Source organism: Rhinichthys klamathensis, unplaced genomic scaffold (genome assembly GCF_029890125.1).
Source record: "Rhinichthys klamathensis goyatoka isolate OS25496 unplaced genomic scaffold, OSU_Roscu_1.1 h1tg000465l_1, whole genome shotgun sequence".
NCBI lineage: Eukaryota > Metazoa > Chordata > Actinopteri > Cypriniformes > Leuciscidae > Rhinichthys > Rhinichthys klamathensis.
In genome coordinates this window covers 635,018-652,898 of record NW_026606954.1, presented here as the reverse complement: position 1 = coordinate 652,898, position 17,881 = coordinate 635,018, and the positions used below count along the sequence as shown (strand labels likewise).

Genomic DNA, 17,881 nt, shown 5'->3' with positions numbered 1-17,881 from the left:
GAGTGGAGGGCATTTGCTCTCCTCTATTCTCCTGTAGTACTTAGGAATGTTTTACCAGGGCTGTACTACAAACACTGGATGCTTCTTGCATGTGCACTTCACATCCTCCTCTCCCAGTTTGCCACACAGGATGAGCTCAATTGTGCAGAGTTATGTCTAGTTCAGTTTGTAGCAAAAGTGCCTGCTCTTTATGGTCTCGAGCATTGTTCATATAACTGCCATTTGTTGACGCATCTTACCCAGAGTGCCAGGGACTGGGGTCTTCTATGGACCAATTCAGCATTTGTTTTTGAAGACATGAATGGCAAACTCTTGCAGCTGTATTCTGGCACACAGTCAGTTTCGTCACAGATTTTTAAGCATTTCTTTTCATATCAGAAGGTTGTAAGGAAAGGAAATGCTGTACTTCATGATTCAAGCAGAGAATTGCAAGATTTTTTCTTTTCCATGACAAGTGGCAACATTGTTACGAAGTCTTCATGATACATCAGAGAACATTTAGTGACTTTGGGGTGTGGCTCTCACAGACTGTTAACTGCCAGAGAAATTGCTGCACTGCAAAACAGTTCTACGCTCACAGAGTACCAACATGAGAACAGTTCAACTGTATATAAGCGTTGCGTGTATAATGGTATAGTCACCACCAGAGATTACAGCGTCAATTTCAAAAGAAACAATTCTGTAATAGAAACAGCTAATTGCTTTGGTATGGTAGAATCCTTGGTTGTTGTACCAAAACCCTGTAACTGTGAAAGAGGGTCTAACTGCTCTTGTAGAGAACTTCTTATTTTCTATAAACAACTAAAGCGAGAACACAGACAACCAGCTATCAATGATGCAGATATCAATACAAACATCACAAAATTTCTTGTGAAAGTAAGGATTTCAAATGAAATGTGTGCAATGACATGTGAGGACATAGTAGCTAAGTGTATTGCAATTGAACATGAGGGTCAGTTATATGTGATGAAAATGCCTGTGTTTGAGCAGAGTTAAATTAATGCAGGCTAACACCAGCCTCAAAAATGCAATTTTGTCTCCAAAACGGTCACATCCACACATAGGGTTGAGGAAAATAATGGTAGGCCTATGTATGATGATATAAATGTGTATATTATTTATGTGTTTAAGTAACACAAAGGGTCGTTTTAGATGTTGCTTGAGCCCTCTTCAATCAGTTACTATAGTACTTGCGTGGGATACAGTGTTTTTGTATTTCAAAATACTCAGTGTGAGTTGTTTTATATTATTTATTTATTTGCTCAGGACCATAATCATTGGATGGAGCACAAACAAGCAATAAAATAAATACCAAAGAAAAAATGATGGCATATTGTTTTGTAAACAAAAACAAAGGTACCATGCAATATACCATGGTTATATGTGAGGTACTAGGGTATGTACCATAGTAAATCTGAGGTACCATACTATGTATCATAGTAACAGCTACAGTACCATACAATGTACCATGGTACCATGGTAATATCTGAGGTACTGCAGAATCCACCATGGTAATATCTGAGGTACTAGGGTATGTACCATGGTAAATCTGAGGTACCATACTATGTACCATAGTAACAGCTACAGTACCATACAATGTACCATGGTACCATGGTAATATCTGAGGTACTGCAGAATCCACCATGGTAAAATCTGAGGTACTAGGGTATGTACCATGGTAAATCTGAGGTACCATACTATGTACCATAGTAACAGCTACAGTACCATACAATGTACCATGGTACCATGGTAATATCTGAGGTACTAATGGTATGTACCATGCAGGTACCATGGTACTACTATGGTATACCATGGTATGTACTATAGTTTATCATGGTAAACTTTCTTATGGGCAAAACCGGTCGTTTGCTGTAGTCCTTAGAAATTGAATTTTTTAAAAACAAATATCTCCCTTTGCTTTGAACTTTGAGCACTGTAACTTTGCAGATGTTGTTTATGCTCAAACAGCAACATTACACACTAGCTAAAGTTAGAAAAGTGAAATCGTGTTTTGCCACCCCTTTAAAAAAATAACACAATGTTATTGTTTAAACCAATGAGCATTAAGCTGTATCATCAGCAAGTGGTTTCTGGAGCTCTAATGGAGTGGAGGGATAGAGTTGTAGGGAGAGTTAGGTTGTGGTTAGATATTCTAGCTCCACCCATCAGGCCCAAATTACATTCGCTCCTCCTCCTTGGACATAAGCTCCACCAGTTTGCTCTGCAGTGAACACCACTTGAGCGTTGGTGTTTATTCACACACTGACTGCAGTTACACACAACAGACCAGCAGCACAGTCCTTTTCAGCTCTTCTGTTGCTGTATTACAAAACTTTCATAGTTTATTATGACATTTATGTTGTTTTTTTCATTTGTTTGTGTTTAAATGTAGCCTTTATAAAATTAGGAACTGTTGTTATTTTTAACCATTCAGCGAAATGCCAAAGAAAATATTTGAAGTGTTTATATTATTTTGGTGGTGCTTATGGAGTCTGAGTGGTAAGTCATTTATTTTCAAGTTATGGCAGACAAATATACTCTATGTTTGTTCATTTTGTTACTTTGTCATTTTTTTTTCCCATGACATCAAAGGGTTTAATTTATTGCCATTTTTGAAATATACATTGAAATTAGTGAAGTGAAGAGTTGTTTTGCAATGATACATTTTTAAATTGTTTCAAATTGACAAAAATCTGGTAAATTTCCAAATGTGGTAAACTTGAACAAACTTCTGTTTGTTCTTCAGGAGTGTTTGGTGTTGATGAACTGAAGTCAGTGTCAGTGACTGAGGGAGAATCTGTCACTCTAAACTCTGATACTGAAATACAGACAGATGATCTGATAATGTGGAGAACTGGACACAACAACATTCTCATAGCTAAAATCAAAGAAAATAACTATAAGACAGATTTTCCTGATGAGAGATTCAGAGACAGACTGAAGCTGGATGAGAAGACTGCATCTCTGACCATCATGAACATCAGAACCACAGACTCTGGACTTTATAGAGTAACCAGCAGCAGATCAAAGACACCGCTCAACACATTCAATCTTACCGTCTATGGTGAGTAGAGAATTACTACCATGTTTATTTTTATTTATATATATATATATACACTGCCATTTAAATAGTTGGGATCGTATAGGATTTTTTATGTTGTTTTTTTTTAAAGAAATCTCTTATTAGATAAAAAATAGTCAATATTATGACAATTTAAAACAACCGTTTTCCATTTGAATTTTTAAATGTAATTTATTCCTGTGATCAAAGCTGAATTTTCAGCTTCATTACTCCGTGTCACATGATCCTTCAGAATGATACAAATTTGATGCTCAAAAATCATTCATTATTATTTTTATTATCAATGTTGAAACAAATAAAAATTAAAATTCAGGCTTCTTTTATGAATATAAAGTTCTATTTAATTTATTTAAAATATAATCATTTCTAACATAAATGTATGTACTGTAACTTTTGATAAATTGAATGAATCCTGGCTGAATAAACATATTAATTGCCATGATTACTGAGAATATTATAAAATTATATAGACAATTCTGCGTTGATAAAAAATAATTTGTGCATTAATGCATTCTTATAATTACATATTTTAATAATATACATTTTATAACATTTGTTTCTCTGCTACATTCATTCAATTTTAAATGTAATGAACTGACAAATATCACAGCACTCTATACTGAATTAGATTTATTCTGTTTTCAAGCTCGTCTGCCTGTTCCTGTCATCAGCCATTCTTCAAAAAAATCACCATCTTCATTATCAAATTGTTCACTGGTGTGTTCATCAGTGTTGAATGTGAGTGATGCGACTCTCTCCTGGTACGCAGGAATCAGTGTATTGTCCAGCATCAGTGTGTGTGATCTCAGCATCAGTCTCTCTCTACCTCTGGAGATTCAGTGTCTGGATGATTCCTACAGCTGTGTGCTCAACAATACCATCAGCAACCAGACCACACATGTCAACACTCAACTCTGTGGGCCATGTTCAGGTACTGTGCAGGTACATGGCACGATATAGGCTACATAACACTATATACATAACTGATTTCAATTCCACACATAATTATTTTAATTTACTTAAAAAAAATTACTTTTTCTTCTAACTCCCTCCAAGACGGTTGTTGGTTTGATCTTCTCCAAAATATGCACACAACAACTAGGGATGGTGCTGGCAAAAATGTAACAAAATAATTTTTAGCTGTCAAAGCGTTAATTGATTGGTCAGACAACATTCAAATTCTTTTTACACAAGTTGACCTATCCACCTTATTCCTGACGACCTTACTGCGTTTTGAATTATGGGTGGCACTTCCGGTTTGGGGAACTTCCATTCAAAAAGGCTGAAACGAATCATTTCAAATCATAAGGTTGCCCTACAAATAAAGCTGATCCGTCAGTTTGACTGGATGATCTGTCAATTTCCCTTCATGATTTAATTTCAGACATCATGAGAATAACGTTATACTTGGTATTTTAACGTGACATGTTATAACAAGAATATCTATGGCAAGAGCTCTTTTCAGTCGCTGCTTTCTTTTCCTCGTGATGATTTTTATTTTTTTCCTTTGCAATCCGCTGTAAAAGTATGAAAAAGTACAACATTACGGCACATTTGTGGTCTGTTCTCCCGAATTTAATTTACGAAAATAATTCACTGGAATGCACGAAAAATCTCGTTATTCTCCTCAAATCCTCACGTCTCTTTCCAGGTTTGTTTTCACAGGTAAATGCAATTTATAATCTGTCAAAATGACGGAAATCACTTTGATATAGTGTCACGTAATGCTGAAGTTAATGAACATTTTTGATTAAGGCTTGTTATACAATATATTTGCCTACTACAGTGATATTTGGTCTGTTGAAAACCTTGTTGATTCTTTTAAACTTTTAAATTTCATTATAATGTTCGATGGTTGAAGGTTGAGTCGATTAATGTCATCTCATTGTGCCACATTTTTTAACGTATTGCGTTCATAGAGCGATCCTTTCACTGATTGTTTACAGCTTAACGGAAGTTGCACCCATAATTCGCGCAAAGCGTCATGGGGCGTAGGAATAAAGGCCAATTTATACTTCTGCGTCGGGTGCGCGCAGTACGTACGGCGTAGCATACGCACAGACGCGTACCATACGCCGTACCCTTCGCCGTAACCTGACGCGCACCTCCTCAAAAATGTAACTACACGTCGCGACGACGCGGACCGCAAGATCTGTGATTGGTCGGCTTGGTAGCATCGCGTTTCCTCCTATGCATTTCCGGCGTGTTCTTCTGCACCGCCCGCCATTTTTTAATTCTAAGTACAGCGAAACTGTTAAAAAAACTAAAAATTTACCTTTTCCACCTCGATAAGCTCCAACTCCAACATGATCTGCTCTCTTTCAGTCGGCATTGCTTGTAGTAACCTAAACTCAAAACAGCCGCGAGGAATCTTCTTCTTCTTGCCGCGAGGAATCTAAACACAGTGGAACATTAAAACCCTCCGCCGCCAACTAGCGTTTCGGCGCTGTACTGCAGAGCAACGCAGACCTAAACGCAGAAGTATAAATGCTCATGACGGCGTTGCCTACGTGCGTAGCCTACGCCGTACACTACGGCGTACACTCGACGCAGAAGTATAAATTGGCCTTAAGGTGGATAGCGGCTGAGCGCAATGTCCAAGCGTAACGAAATTTGACTCACAAAGACAACAGGACATTCTGTGTTACGGGTGTGTGCAGACAGATGAAGACAAAAGTTTACTTATAATCCAAACAGGTAGCAGAAATACACACACACGGATATAAACGTGACCGAACACCGAACGAAGGGAAAGGATAAACTTAAGTACTGAATACAAACAAGGTAATTAATGACATAGCTGATACACGTGAACTTATAATGACCGAAACCATGACGACCAAGGAGTGGAGGGAAAATGAATGAACAAAGGAGACTAAACAAACTAAAAGTCCATGATAACTAAACAAACTGAACACAATGGTGACATTCTGAGGACGCACACCAAATTTTGTAAAAATTGAGAAATGGGGGCGCGACAAATAATAATAAAAAAACATTATAACTGTTATATTATTTTGTATTATTCACAAACGAAAATATAGCCGCAAGCACCAATCGCCCCTGTCGATAGCTATCAAACTGAAACGTATCTTATGATGTGGTTTTAACAGAAAAGTCCATATTGAATCTTCAGTGATAGTTAAACTGTACGAATTGAAAAATTAAAAAATGCCTGGCAGTCTGGTTAAGAAACGACCACTCCCTAAGAAAACAAAGGACCTTTCTCGAAATTAATGTAGGCTAACCCTTATTTATTGATGCCGTATCGGCGATTAGCTACTCCAGTCTCTTCGTCGTGGGTAACATAAATAAAACACGGGTTACAACTTCTTTAATCAGAAGCATCGACATAACAGTATGAACAGCCGCTTAACTCACATACAACTCACTTCACTTCTCTTTTTCCCTCCCAGCGCGCCCTGCCTTAAAGAGGCAGGAGCGCAAAATAACCTCTACCAATAGGCCTATATTTGTATAAGACAAATAAAAATGTATGAAAAACATTTTCTTAAATATAGTATTATTGTTTAACATCTGTTTCTTTTTTCCCAAATACAAGAATCAATTTACAAATAGTAAAATAAAATAAAATACAATAAAATAATAAACTAGCAAATTTAAAGGTTACTACATTAACATTTGACTCTCTCTTGAAAACTAGCATTCCCGAGGCAATGACCCACCCCATGTTGTCTCTCTCATGCTGAGATCACCAGATATTCACCGAAAAATCTATATGGTTTAATGTGAATAATTATCATACAGACATGTTTGGTATCATTTGAAATGTCCCAGTGCGACTGGTACAGGTCTCATTCTCAAATAAGTAAACCAAGAGGTAATACAGTTTTTAAGAGTTTAGAGATAACTTTCCAAGTGAAAGAAGTTTCTTTCTAGGTCTGAGTACTTAAAGAAATGCCGCGAGAGGCTCAGGGCGATTTGTAATAAGATAATGAGTCTTTCAGACGCTCAGCATCATGTATTTCCTGAGTCAGGTAGCCTACATCTTATACTCTTTATCTCTGAGCATTTGATGTTATTGTATTGATTATCTTTTGAATTGGGATGATACATTTACCTGACATAATAAATTGTTAGGCTACATTTGATTTTATTCTGAATTACTCTGAAATTATTCTCTCAAGTAGATTAAGTGAAGTCTTATGTTTCCGCAAATCTGCGTCCAGGGTTAAGTACATACTAGATCCCATTAGATGGATTCTAGATTCCTGACGAACTGCTTGATTTTAACTAAGTTGTTATGCAGTCGCAAATAGGGGGCTAGATAAAAATACTATTAAGGTAATTAATAGTAAAGTGTTAAAGCAGTATTATCTTAATGTACTAGCCATAACCTCTGGTTATTGTTTGGGCTTTAACTAAGTTGTTATGTGCGACTGTGGGGGCTACATGGGTACATTTTAACAATAGCAAGCGTGTGCGGCGGCATTGTTGAACTGCTTTAGCCATAACATCTGGTTATCTATTAGACTGGCGAGTTTGTACGGCTGGCGCGAGACTCTCTATGCGCCTAATGAAAGAGGAAAATATACAGTAAATAGTTGAATAGAACAATCAAATGTATTGTTAAACTATTATATAATTGACCGATAACCAATTGGCAATCTAACCTAAATTCGAATTCGTGATAAAATGGAGTCAGGTAAAAGCTTAAATGGAACTAAATTACTTTGCCACGCTGAAAGATAACACGCAGAGACATTCACCTGCTTATCGGAAACTGTCGTTGACCGATTTAGACGGGCTTACAATAGTTAGGATTTGGTAAAAACAGGTTACCGAAACACATTGGTCAAAAAACACAACTGACTTAAAGAATAAATCACTCCCTCTTACTGTTAGATTAAAAGGGAAGTAAAAAAAAAAAAACCTATGTAAAATGTTTACTGTCATAATGTGTAGGCCTACGTGATGTATGTGTGGAATCATATTCATTTCAACATTTAGATGAATTGCATGTCATAGAAAGTCAAAGGACAATTTCAAATGACCGTGGATTTAGGTATCACGTTGCAGCTCAAAACTTTATTTATCTGAAGCATTCATCTCAAAGCTCTTTTCATTTTTATAATGAATTTCTATCATTTCTAACCTTTTGCTTGCAGTTTAACACGAGTGTTAAAAATGTGTATTATTGGGATCTAAAATATTTGAAAATGTAAAGCTCTATTAGCATTTCACCGACTTCTGTAGGCCTATACACTAATTATAAAAAAATATTCTGTCAGTTCACCATACACAAATAAACTAGATCAATGTTTCCATCGAATCTAATTGTGATAAATCAACATTTTTTTGATAACTTTTTGCCAGCAATGTCTCTAGCTGCTGTGTGCATATTTTGGTGATGATTGGACCAACAACAGCATAGGAGGAATTTGAAAAAGTCTAAAAATATATATTTTTTAAGACAGCTGAAAAAAAGTTTGGCTAAAATGAAATTAGAGATCATTTGTCGAGCTTGAAAAAGAGAACCTCAAGGTCAAAGTCAGCCTTAAGGTCTTCGAGACCTTAAGGTTCTAAAATTATGATCCAAAATTATAACACCACCTAGTGTCAGACATTTGTGTATCTGTACACGATTGAGACCATCCTGCTGAGTTTGGGGTCTCTGCGTTTTACGGCCCGTACACTTTTAACTTCGGTGCTAAAACCCCTAAAGAACCATGTTTATATTTTAACATTGCCCATTTCTTCTCTCACAAGACTTTAACTGCTGCTGTGGTTTTACTGAAGCTGTGATCCGATTGGCTCTCTCTGCTTTGGTGGGCGTGGCTACTGCTGCTGTTCTGGTTTATGAATTCAGATCCAGAAGTCTTCAACAGAAGAAGAGAGAGCAAACGCCATCAAACTCTGATTAATCAGATACTCAGGAAGGTGGATATGTTCTTAAAAGACTGTAGACATTATATTACAAAAATTTCCATCAGTTGTGTTTGTATATCACTTTTCACAGCAGATTTTCAACAGCATGTCTTACAATATACTGACTAATCAGAAAATCAAAAGGTATAATTATTTTTTATTTTAATTTTTGTATTCTGGTGTATTTGTATTAATGTAAGATATATTGCAAGCTCTAAGATTCCCACACAGAGGGCAAATTATTTCTACTTCTAGTTATCTGAATAAAAGCTTTAGGAAGATTATTATTTCTTGCTGACAGATTGTTGGGGGTTACAAGATGAAGCTGATGGTTTTCAAATTCTTTTGTCTTATTACTATATTCCAAAATAAAAGAGTATAGTAATTTTATTGCCCCCGTTTCATTACTGTTGTATTAATGACAGCACAGAAAATGTGGTGACATCACCATGTGGTGATGTTTTTAATGTGAACAGACAGTCTTTAATTAGTGGGAATCATTTCTTTTGACTATCATTACAGTATTACTCATGTTTGTTAGAACATTTTATTTTAAATTAGTTTTTCAGCATCAGCCCTTATGATCCACCTCCCAGAATGTTTTCGATGTCTCCCTATTCAAAACACTTAGATGCTGATGAGTTGAAGCAGGTGTTTTAATTAGTGAGACGTCAAACACATTCTAGAAGGTGCAGAGCTGGAGTTGAGAAACACAGAATTGGTAGACATGTTTAATTGCTACTTAACTTTTAAAGATGTTTGTGCTTCCTTAATGGTATAAAACAATGAAACACTCAAAAGTGTTTCAGAAGTTGATGTGTCTTAAACAAATTTAGCAATAACGTAGGATGAAGGTACTGGATGATGGAGGAATTGATGCCCGGCATCATACACATGTAGCTACGCTGTGATTTTCCCCAAACCAGTTAAGCACAAACCCGCCCCCAAGGGCATTTTTCTTTTTTACATTGTTAATTTTTATTATCATAATTCATGTATAAAAACCCACAACAAACTTGCTTTTGAAAACGGTGTGGTTAAAACATTAAACATTGTTATGCTTCTTTTAGTGTCAATACATTCAAATGAGACAAAAAACTCAAATCACTTAGATAATGACGGAATACCTTCTCATATAATCTTTTTGTTGGTAAAACATCCATCTATTCATTTTCTGGATAGTCCTTCTGGGGACCTGCTTGGTGTGAGGCGACAACAACTAGGCTACTGAAAATAATCATAACTGGATGTCAATAATATGCAATTTCATAACATGAAATCGTGAGCTTAGAATTATACAGTTCTATCTCCGTTTAGGGTAGTTCTGAGATATTGAGCATCAAAGTTTTTACATCCCTGCTGTTTTGTGGAACCATTTTATTTTATCAATAACTACTAATAAAATATATATATTTTTTTACAAAAATAACACCACACAGGCATTAATAAACACATAATGGAAAAGATTATGTCAAAAACACAATTTCGACCAAAAGTGGAGCGATAGAACCGTATAATTAAGCTCACGAAATATTCACAACCCCTTACACGCAACCTCTTAAAATAGCCTGGGGAATAGAAGGGGGACATTAGTCACTAACTCTGATAAACGTGGCATGTGTAACCAAGATCGGACGCGAGCGACACATTATTGAATCCGTTGATGTCTACACTGGATTGGAAAACGCGACACAACTCCCCGACAGAAAACGGATGAAGCGTTCAATTTCTGTTGTATTTCAACACTTACTTCTGAAACAAAGTAAAAATAGATTTGGGACGTTCTGTTGCGTGCAGTGTTGACAGTTTCGAGCTGTTGCGGCACTGTGTTCACTCACGGTGTTAGTGATTACTTGGTAGAAGTATTTACTAAAATATGTCTAATTGTCTGTGAGAAAAAAAACATCTGTAAAAGGAGGGAGGAGTTTGATCACACTAACTGTAGTCGAGTTTCAGTAAACCGCTCCATTAGGCTAACGTTACAGACCGGCAGCACTGTTAACTTCAGCTCATCCAACACGTTGAACGTTCACATGTTTAATATAATATTTCTGTTGTATTTAACTTTTCAAAATTAGGAACTGCTTTTATTTAAAACCGTTAAGCGAAATGCCAAAGAAAATATTTGATATGTGCATTTTATGTTGGTGCTTGTGGATTCTGAGTAAGTATTTTTATGTCTTCGTATGTGTTTATTATATCTTTGTCAAAACGTAAACGGAGCTTTTTCCACCACCCGTTTTCACGTTTTATTATAGACTAATATAGGCTACTCAAATATCTTTGTTCATTTTTTTCCATTTACATTATGCACATTATTGAATTATATAGCCTACACTAAAATTAGTGAAGTGATATTTTGATTTTTAAATGGTTTAAAATGGTGAAAACGCAACATTTGTTAAACCTCCAAATTCTGAGTGAATATTTCTGTTTGTTGTTCAGGAGTGTTTGGTGTTGATGAACTGAAGTCAGTGTCAGTGACGGAGGGAGAATCTGTCACTCTAAACTCTGATACTGAAATACAGACAGATGATATGATAATGTGGAGAACTGTACACAACAACAGTCTCATAGCTAAAATCAATGGAAAGGACAAGAAGACAGATTTTCCTGATGAGAGATTCAGAGACAGACTGAAGCTGGATGAGAAGACTGCATCTCTGACCATCATGAACATCAGAACCACAGACTCTGGACTTTATAGAGTAACCAGCAGCAGATCAAAGACACCGCTCAACACATTCAATCTTACCGTCTATGGTGAGTAGAGAACTATAGATTTTAAGAAAATAAGCATCTTAATACTTTTTAAACCTGGAATAGCATATCAGACTCCTTGTCTAGCTATTTGTGCATCCTAGACACATAAACAGCTGAATACCATTTTCCCACACATATACGTAATTTAACAATTACAACTTGATTGGAAGTGAAGCATAATCAAAATAGTCTGTGATATTTCCATGATTTACATCATGTTTCATAATGCACCTCAAGGTCTTTGGTGACAGTTTCGTCTGCTTGATAAACAAGTAAACTACACTATATTTTCTCTATCAGATTGTTTTAAAAGGCTTTACTTTTGATCAGTCTTGGATCCTCTCAATGTTTTTACTCATCTACTTAATATCTACGTATATATCATTCATCCTCATTTATCTATGTTCTCTCATATTTTCCAGCTCGTCTGCCAGTTCCTGTCATCAGCAGAGACTGTTCCGTTCTCAGACTGTACCAGAATTGTTCACTGCTGTGTTCAGTGTTAAATGTGAGTGATGTGACTCTCTCCTGGTACGCAGGAATCAGTGTATTGTCCAGCATCAGTGTGTGTGATCTCAGCATCAGTCTCTCTCTACATCTGGAGGTGGAATATCAGGATAACAACACATACAGCTGTGTGCTCAACAATTCTATCAGCAACCAGACCACACATCTGGACATCAACACACACTGTCACACATGTGCAGGTCTGTGGATGGATATATATATATATATATATACACACACACACACACTTACTGAACTGATTTCTCAAGTTATATAGTGCTGATATTTCATATAGTGTTTTTTGTAGAGCATATTGACAGGTTCATTCATGTTAATGCTTCATTTTGTTTATTATAGATCAGAGGCAAAGCCCATCCTCATTGTATATATGGCTGATCTCTGCTGCTGCATCTCTGTTGATTGTAGTTTCTGTCGGAATCTTCTGGATCTGCAGGAAAACAGACCAAGAGGGCAAGTAGAATTATTTTCTGCTGAAACATCTGTAAAAATACATGTTTTTAATTAAGGAATTATTGACACTGAATGAGTAGAATATTACTATTTTTAATTGTATGAGCAAGGCAAGGAAAGTTTATTTATATAACACATTTCATACACTATGGTAATTCAAAGTGCTTTACACAGAAAGGAATTAAACTAATCACAAAATAAAAGCAAGGAAAATTAAAACTGTTATAAAATTAATTAAAAGGGTAAAAAGATGACACATAGATAAACTTTTCATTTGGCAAAACACCAGTGTATCATATTTTTCACAGCTGCTTGTTTTACTCTAAGATTTCCCAATGTTGATTGTACTGTGTCTGTGGTGTTCTTTGGGCGTGCCCAAGTAGAAAAAAATGCAGTAGAAAAAAAAATTGTCCTTAAAACTCTCTTTTGTGTAGGAGAAATGTCTTATGAATTACATCCCAAGCCTCCATTGGTAATTCCAAAACATAATTTTATAGCTAGTAACAGAGTAATTGATATTGAGTTACTATAGAGAGAGAGAGAGAGAGAGAGAGAGAGAGAGAGAGAGAGAGAGAGAGAGACTGATTAAGTGTGTGTGAATGATAAGTGACTGAGTCTGCCTGGATCGCAACAGGCTCTCTAGTACTGCAAGTTTAAAGGCACAATATGTACGATTCTTAGATTAAAATATCCAAAAACCACTAGGACCATGTCCTATATATTTTGTTGACTTATATACTTATTCAAATGTTTACAAAAATATTTAAATCCAGAGAAATCCACAATTTTTACCAGTGTAATGGACCATGTCATTAAGTCGCCGGTCAATGACATCATGTCCGTGGTACCCTCGATTTCCGGTTTTCCTTCTGTAGAATCCATGGAAACTTTATAGACAACTGTTTGGATGCTGTCCTGTTGCAGTCTCCATAGGAACCCATTGTTAAAAAGGGTAAACAGAGTGACTAAATTAATTAAACACGTGGGGGGAAATAACTGTATGTATGTATAAAGCCGCTCAGAGTAAAGGTTTTGTTAACTATGTCAAAATTCGAATAATTATCTAATTTTACTCTTATTCCCAATCTTAAGAATAAGTGTGATTCATAAAGGTTCCTAAGTGTTAAGACTAAGTCTCAGCTCCTAAATTATTTAAGAGTGCTGGAGAGGTATCCTAGTCTTACATAGCCAGACCTTCAGACTGACGGCAGAAGGTCTGGGCTGCGTTTCCCGATAACGTTGTCTCTCAGCGCGCTACGAAGAATCTAATGGTATAACTTAACTAAAGGTATACCATTTCTAGGCGTGTTCCCTGAACCATACCTTAGGCAGTTGCTTAAGGTATACCTTATTACGGTGTTTCTTAATAATCACTTCAGAAATAGTGGAAATCATAATGTAATCCGTATATAAAATGTGCATTTCTCTCTATAGACGCGTTCACTACCGTGAAGATGGCGAGTCAGCATCGTCAACTGCATCTTTGCAGCCGACACTGACACAGAAAACACTAGTTTATTAAAAAACAATTAAAATGTCTTCTTGCTGTATTTGACACATTTATAATCATTACTTTTGCTGGTTCTTTGTGCAGCTTTTAGCTGTGTTATTGGCAGCGTCACCCTCTGGTTAAAAACATTTGCGTCACCACCGCATCAGCACTGAAAACATGATGATTTTAATCAATATGACAATCGCACAACCTATTCGATATTCGATAATTAAATCAACTAATCGAAGATCGTAACTCATCCTTATATTAACTGCTTGTCGTCAAACATTTCTCTAATGGAAGTTTCGCCCACGTCTCTGTCTCCTCAGTGCATCACAAGCCCCTACCACTGGCAACTTCTAACTACTTGAGAGACCTCTCGAGCTGTCTTAAATAACTGGGAGAGTAAGAGTGATTCTTAGCTTTAAGAAATTTGATAACTTGCTTTTATACTTAAGTTTAGAAGTAGGATTAAATTTCATGAATTCTCATTACTCAAGACTAAAATGGCACTTTGAGAAGCTTGATAAATACAGGCCCTGGGCCCGTATGTAAAACATTTCTAAGAAATGCTCTTAAGAAGAGTCTAAAGCTTTGAATTAAGTGTCAAAAAATTCTTAGTAAAAAGTAGGACTTCTCAAAGAGAAGGACACTTTTATAAAGAAGCCCAAAGCAACTTTCAGTAAAGTCTAAGACTGATTCTTTCAGTAAAGAATCAGTCTTAGAAAACATGCCTTAAGTGCTGTGGACTACAATGTCAACCCAAAATGGCCGGCCTCAACCACTGAATCAGCCAATAGTGAGCTTGCAAGGGTGACATCAGTTGATTTTATTATGAATATTATTTATGTATTAATAATATTATTTTATTATGTAGTTTGCCCTTTCTTGTCAATTAATAATCAACAATAATATTGATCTGCCTGCATTGGCACCATTGTCTCAGAACTGACCTGAGCTGGGCGATGACATCACTGTTTTCTCCAGCATGGCTGTATAGAAAAAATAAATAAATAGATAACTAATGATTTTTATGAATCAACACTGAACTTAAGCTGGACAATGACACTATTTTCTTTTAGAGCTGCTGTACAGCCAAAACTAACTTTGTTGCATTATTTTCCTGTTATCAATGTAAATCTGCTGTGAAACAATTTGTATTGTAAAAAGTGCTGTAGAAATATAGTTGACTTGAAATCATTTTGTCACATAAATACCTTCACTAAGTTTAGTGTTTTGTTCTTCCCTCATATTTTAAAATATATAATGTACAAATATTTTCCTCATAAGTTGATGGTTCAAGCAAACTTGTAGGGTCATTAAAAAATAAAAAATAAAAAAACACACCTCCGCACATCACTTTTGGCCAATACTGTATGTTTGGTGTTGTCAGTGTCACAATAGTGCTATTTCAGACCCTTCATACTGATGAGCTCAAGTCATCACCGGTGCACTGCTGCATTTTTAGTCGCCAAAAATGTATTCTTACTTTCATTTCATTTCATTGCTATAAATTTTTTTAAATGTTAGTTACAAAAACAATTCCTTGATGATCAAACTTGTATCGTTTGATCAACTCCGTCATCATTTAACTCCAGTATATCATATTTCCGTTGAAAAGTGTGTGGCCTCCTCCTCTCTGCTGCCATCTTATTAGAAATCAATGCTCTGACTGCAGTTATGAAAAGTAATAATAACATTTTTTGCAACTGGAAAAATGCAGCAGTGCACTGGTGATGACTTGTGCTCATCAGTACACAGTAAGCAGGGTCTTAAATAGCACTATTGTGGCACTAACCACACCAAACATTGTAGTGGCCAGAAGTGATGAAAGTGCGAAGGTTTTTGTTTTATTTTTAAATGACCCTATAAGTTCCCTTAAACCGCATCAAAATGTGAGGAAAATATTTAAAAAATATATTTATTTCAAAATATGATGGAAGAATAAATACTTAATTTAGTGAAGGTTTTTATCTGACAAAATTATTTGCAAAAAAAAAAAAGGCTAGCTACATCTACAGGTTTTAGAAAAACAAGAAAGCTCCAGGAAAAAGAATTAATTGACAACAACATAATCAGTTATTATTATTTAATTGGTTCTCTCTTGTTTTTGCATGTGTTCTTTGCACAATTTGGTATGTTTCAGTGCTTGATCACAAATAAAACAATTGACTCAAAGCACAACTACGCAATATGCTTACAAAATCTTTAACACATTTTTAATAATATTTGGATAAAGGGTGAAGATGTCAATTTTCCTACACTGATCATCACTTTTGGCCACTACTTTATGGTGGTTCATTGTTTGCATCGTCGCTCCAACCGTAATTGAGGAGACATAGCCTATCAATAGAAATTTACTTTCTATTTTTCTATTTTTTTCCTATTTTTTTTTACTTTTTAAAATAAATATAAGAATTGAAATAAATGTTTCAATGTCTTAATTAGGTGATTTTATTATAATTACATTAAATGATTGGTGTCATTGTAGGAAACTCAGAAGCAAGACCAAGAGACTTGGTTGTATCTTCAGCAGGATTCTGTCAGGGTTCTGTCAAGCCTATTTCTTGGTTTTGTGACAGAATCCTGACACTCCTGTTTTGTCTTGTACTGTGTAGCACACAGCTTGTGTTTAACACTAACTGTGTGCTTTCATGTTGTCATGTTTTGTGTGAACACTTAGCTTATGAGTGTTTCATTAGTTGCGTGTTCATATCTCGTTTTGTGTTAGCACATGGCTGGTGATTTGTTTTACTGACCATGTGCTTTAGGCTATGTTTACACGGTCTGAAGAAAAAAACGCAAAAGTGGCGTTGCGTTATCACTTTTTATTCTGCGTTTAGACGAGCGTTATGGGGGGGGATCTGCGTGCATATGGTGACGCAAAAGTGTGTGAAATTCGATGCAGTATGCACTCCAGGTGGCTAGGTGGCAATGTGAAGCACTTCCACACAACAACACCAAGTCTGCGCGCCTGCGTACATCCTTCCTTCTACTTCTCTCCTTAGTAGCGCGAAATCAAAACTTGGCGAAGCGAACAGCAAAAAGACTCTTGTATGTTTATCAGAGCTGCTAGGGCAACTTGAAGGTCCGACGTATGGAAATAATCCGACATGTTGGTTGTTATGTTCTTGTACTGGCGCATGCTTGTGACATAAACGTGTACGCGACGAGAGCCACCGTGAGCAGATTTGCGTTTTTACCCTTTAGACGGGAACACGACGGTGGAGCGTTTTTAAGATTTCCACTCTGGAGGGTGGTTTCACTTTTTTGCGTTTTTAAGCCCCAAAAACGCCGTTGCCGTGTAAACGAAAGGCACATCTGCTAAAATATTTTTACATTTTCACCCGCGAGCATTCTCGTGTAAACAGGGCCTTAGTCATGTTTGGTGTGAACACCTGGCTTTTCATGTATGTTTCCTTGTGCCATGTGCTCTCCTGTCGATTGTCTAGTCCCTCCCATCTTGTCACCTGATTGATTAATTTGCCCCATCTGTCCTCCCTCGTTACCTCCTTTGTTTGTTCTCCCCATTTATTCTCCTTGTGTTTGCAATCCTGTGCTGTTTCGTCGTCATATGCATGTCATTTGTACGTCTCATCTACACCGTGTGTTTCCCTGCTGTCAAGTTTAGTCAAGTCCTAGTCTCTCTTCTTTTCCCCCTCAGGGTAGTTTTTGTT

General features: G+C 36.3%; 1 protein-coding gene across 1 annotated transcript; it reads left to right on the top strand.

Moving 5' to 3' along the window:
* Positions 1-2,234: 2,234 nt before the first annotated feature.
* On the top strand, positions 2,235-9,016 carry LOC130071876 (uncharacterized). Its single transcript, XM_056236794.1, has 4 exons — positions 2,235-2,499; positions 2,747-3,064; positions 3,729-4,013; positions 8,813-9,016. Exons 1-4 carry the CDS (start codon positions 2,439-2,441, stop codon positions 8,965-8,967), a joined length of 819 nt encoding a protein of 272 aa, XP_056092769.1. The 5' UTR covers positions 2,235-2,438; the 3' UTR covers positions 8,968-9,016.
* Positions 9,017-17,881: the final 8,865 nt, after the last annotated feature.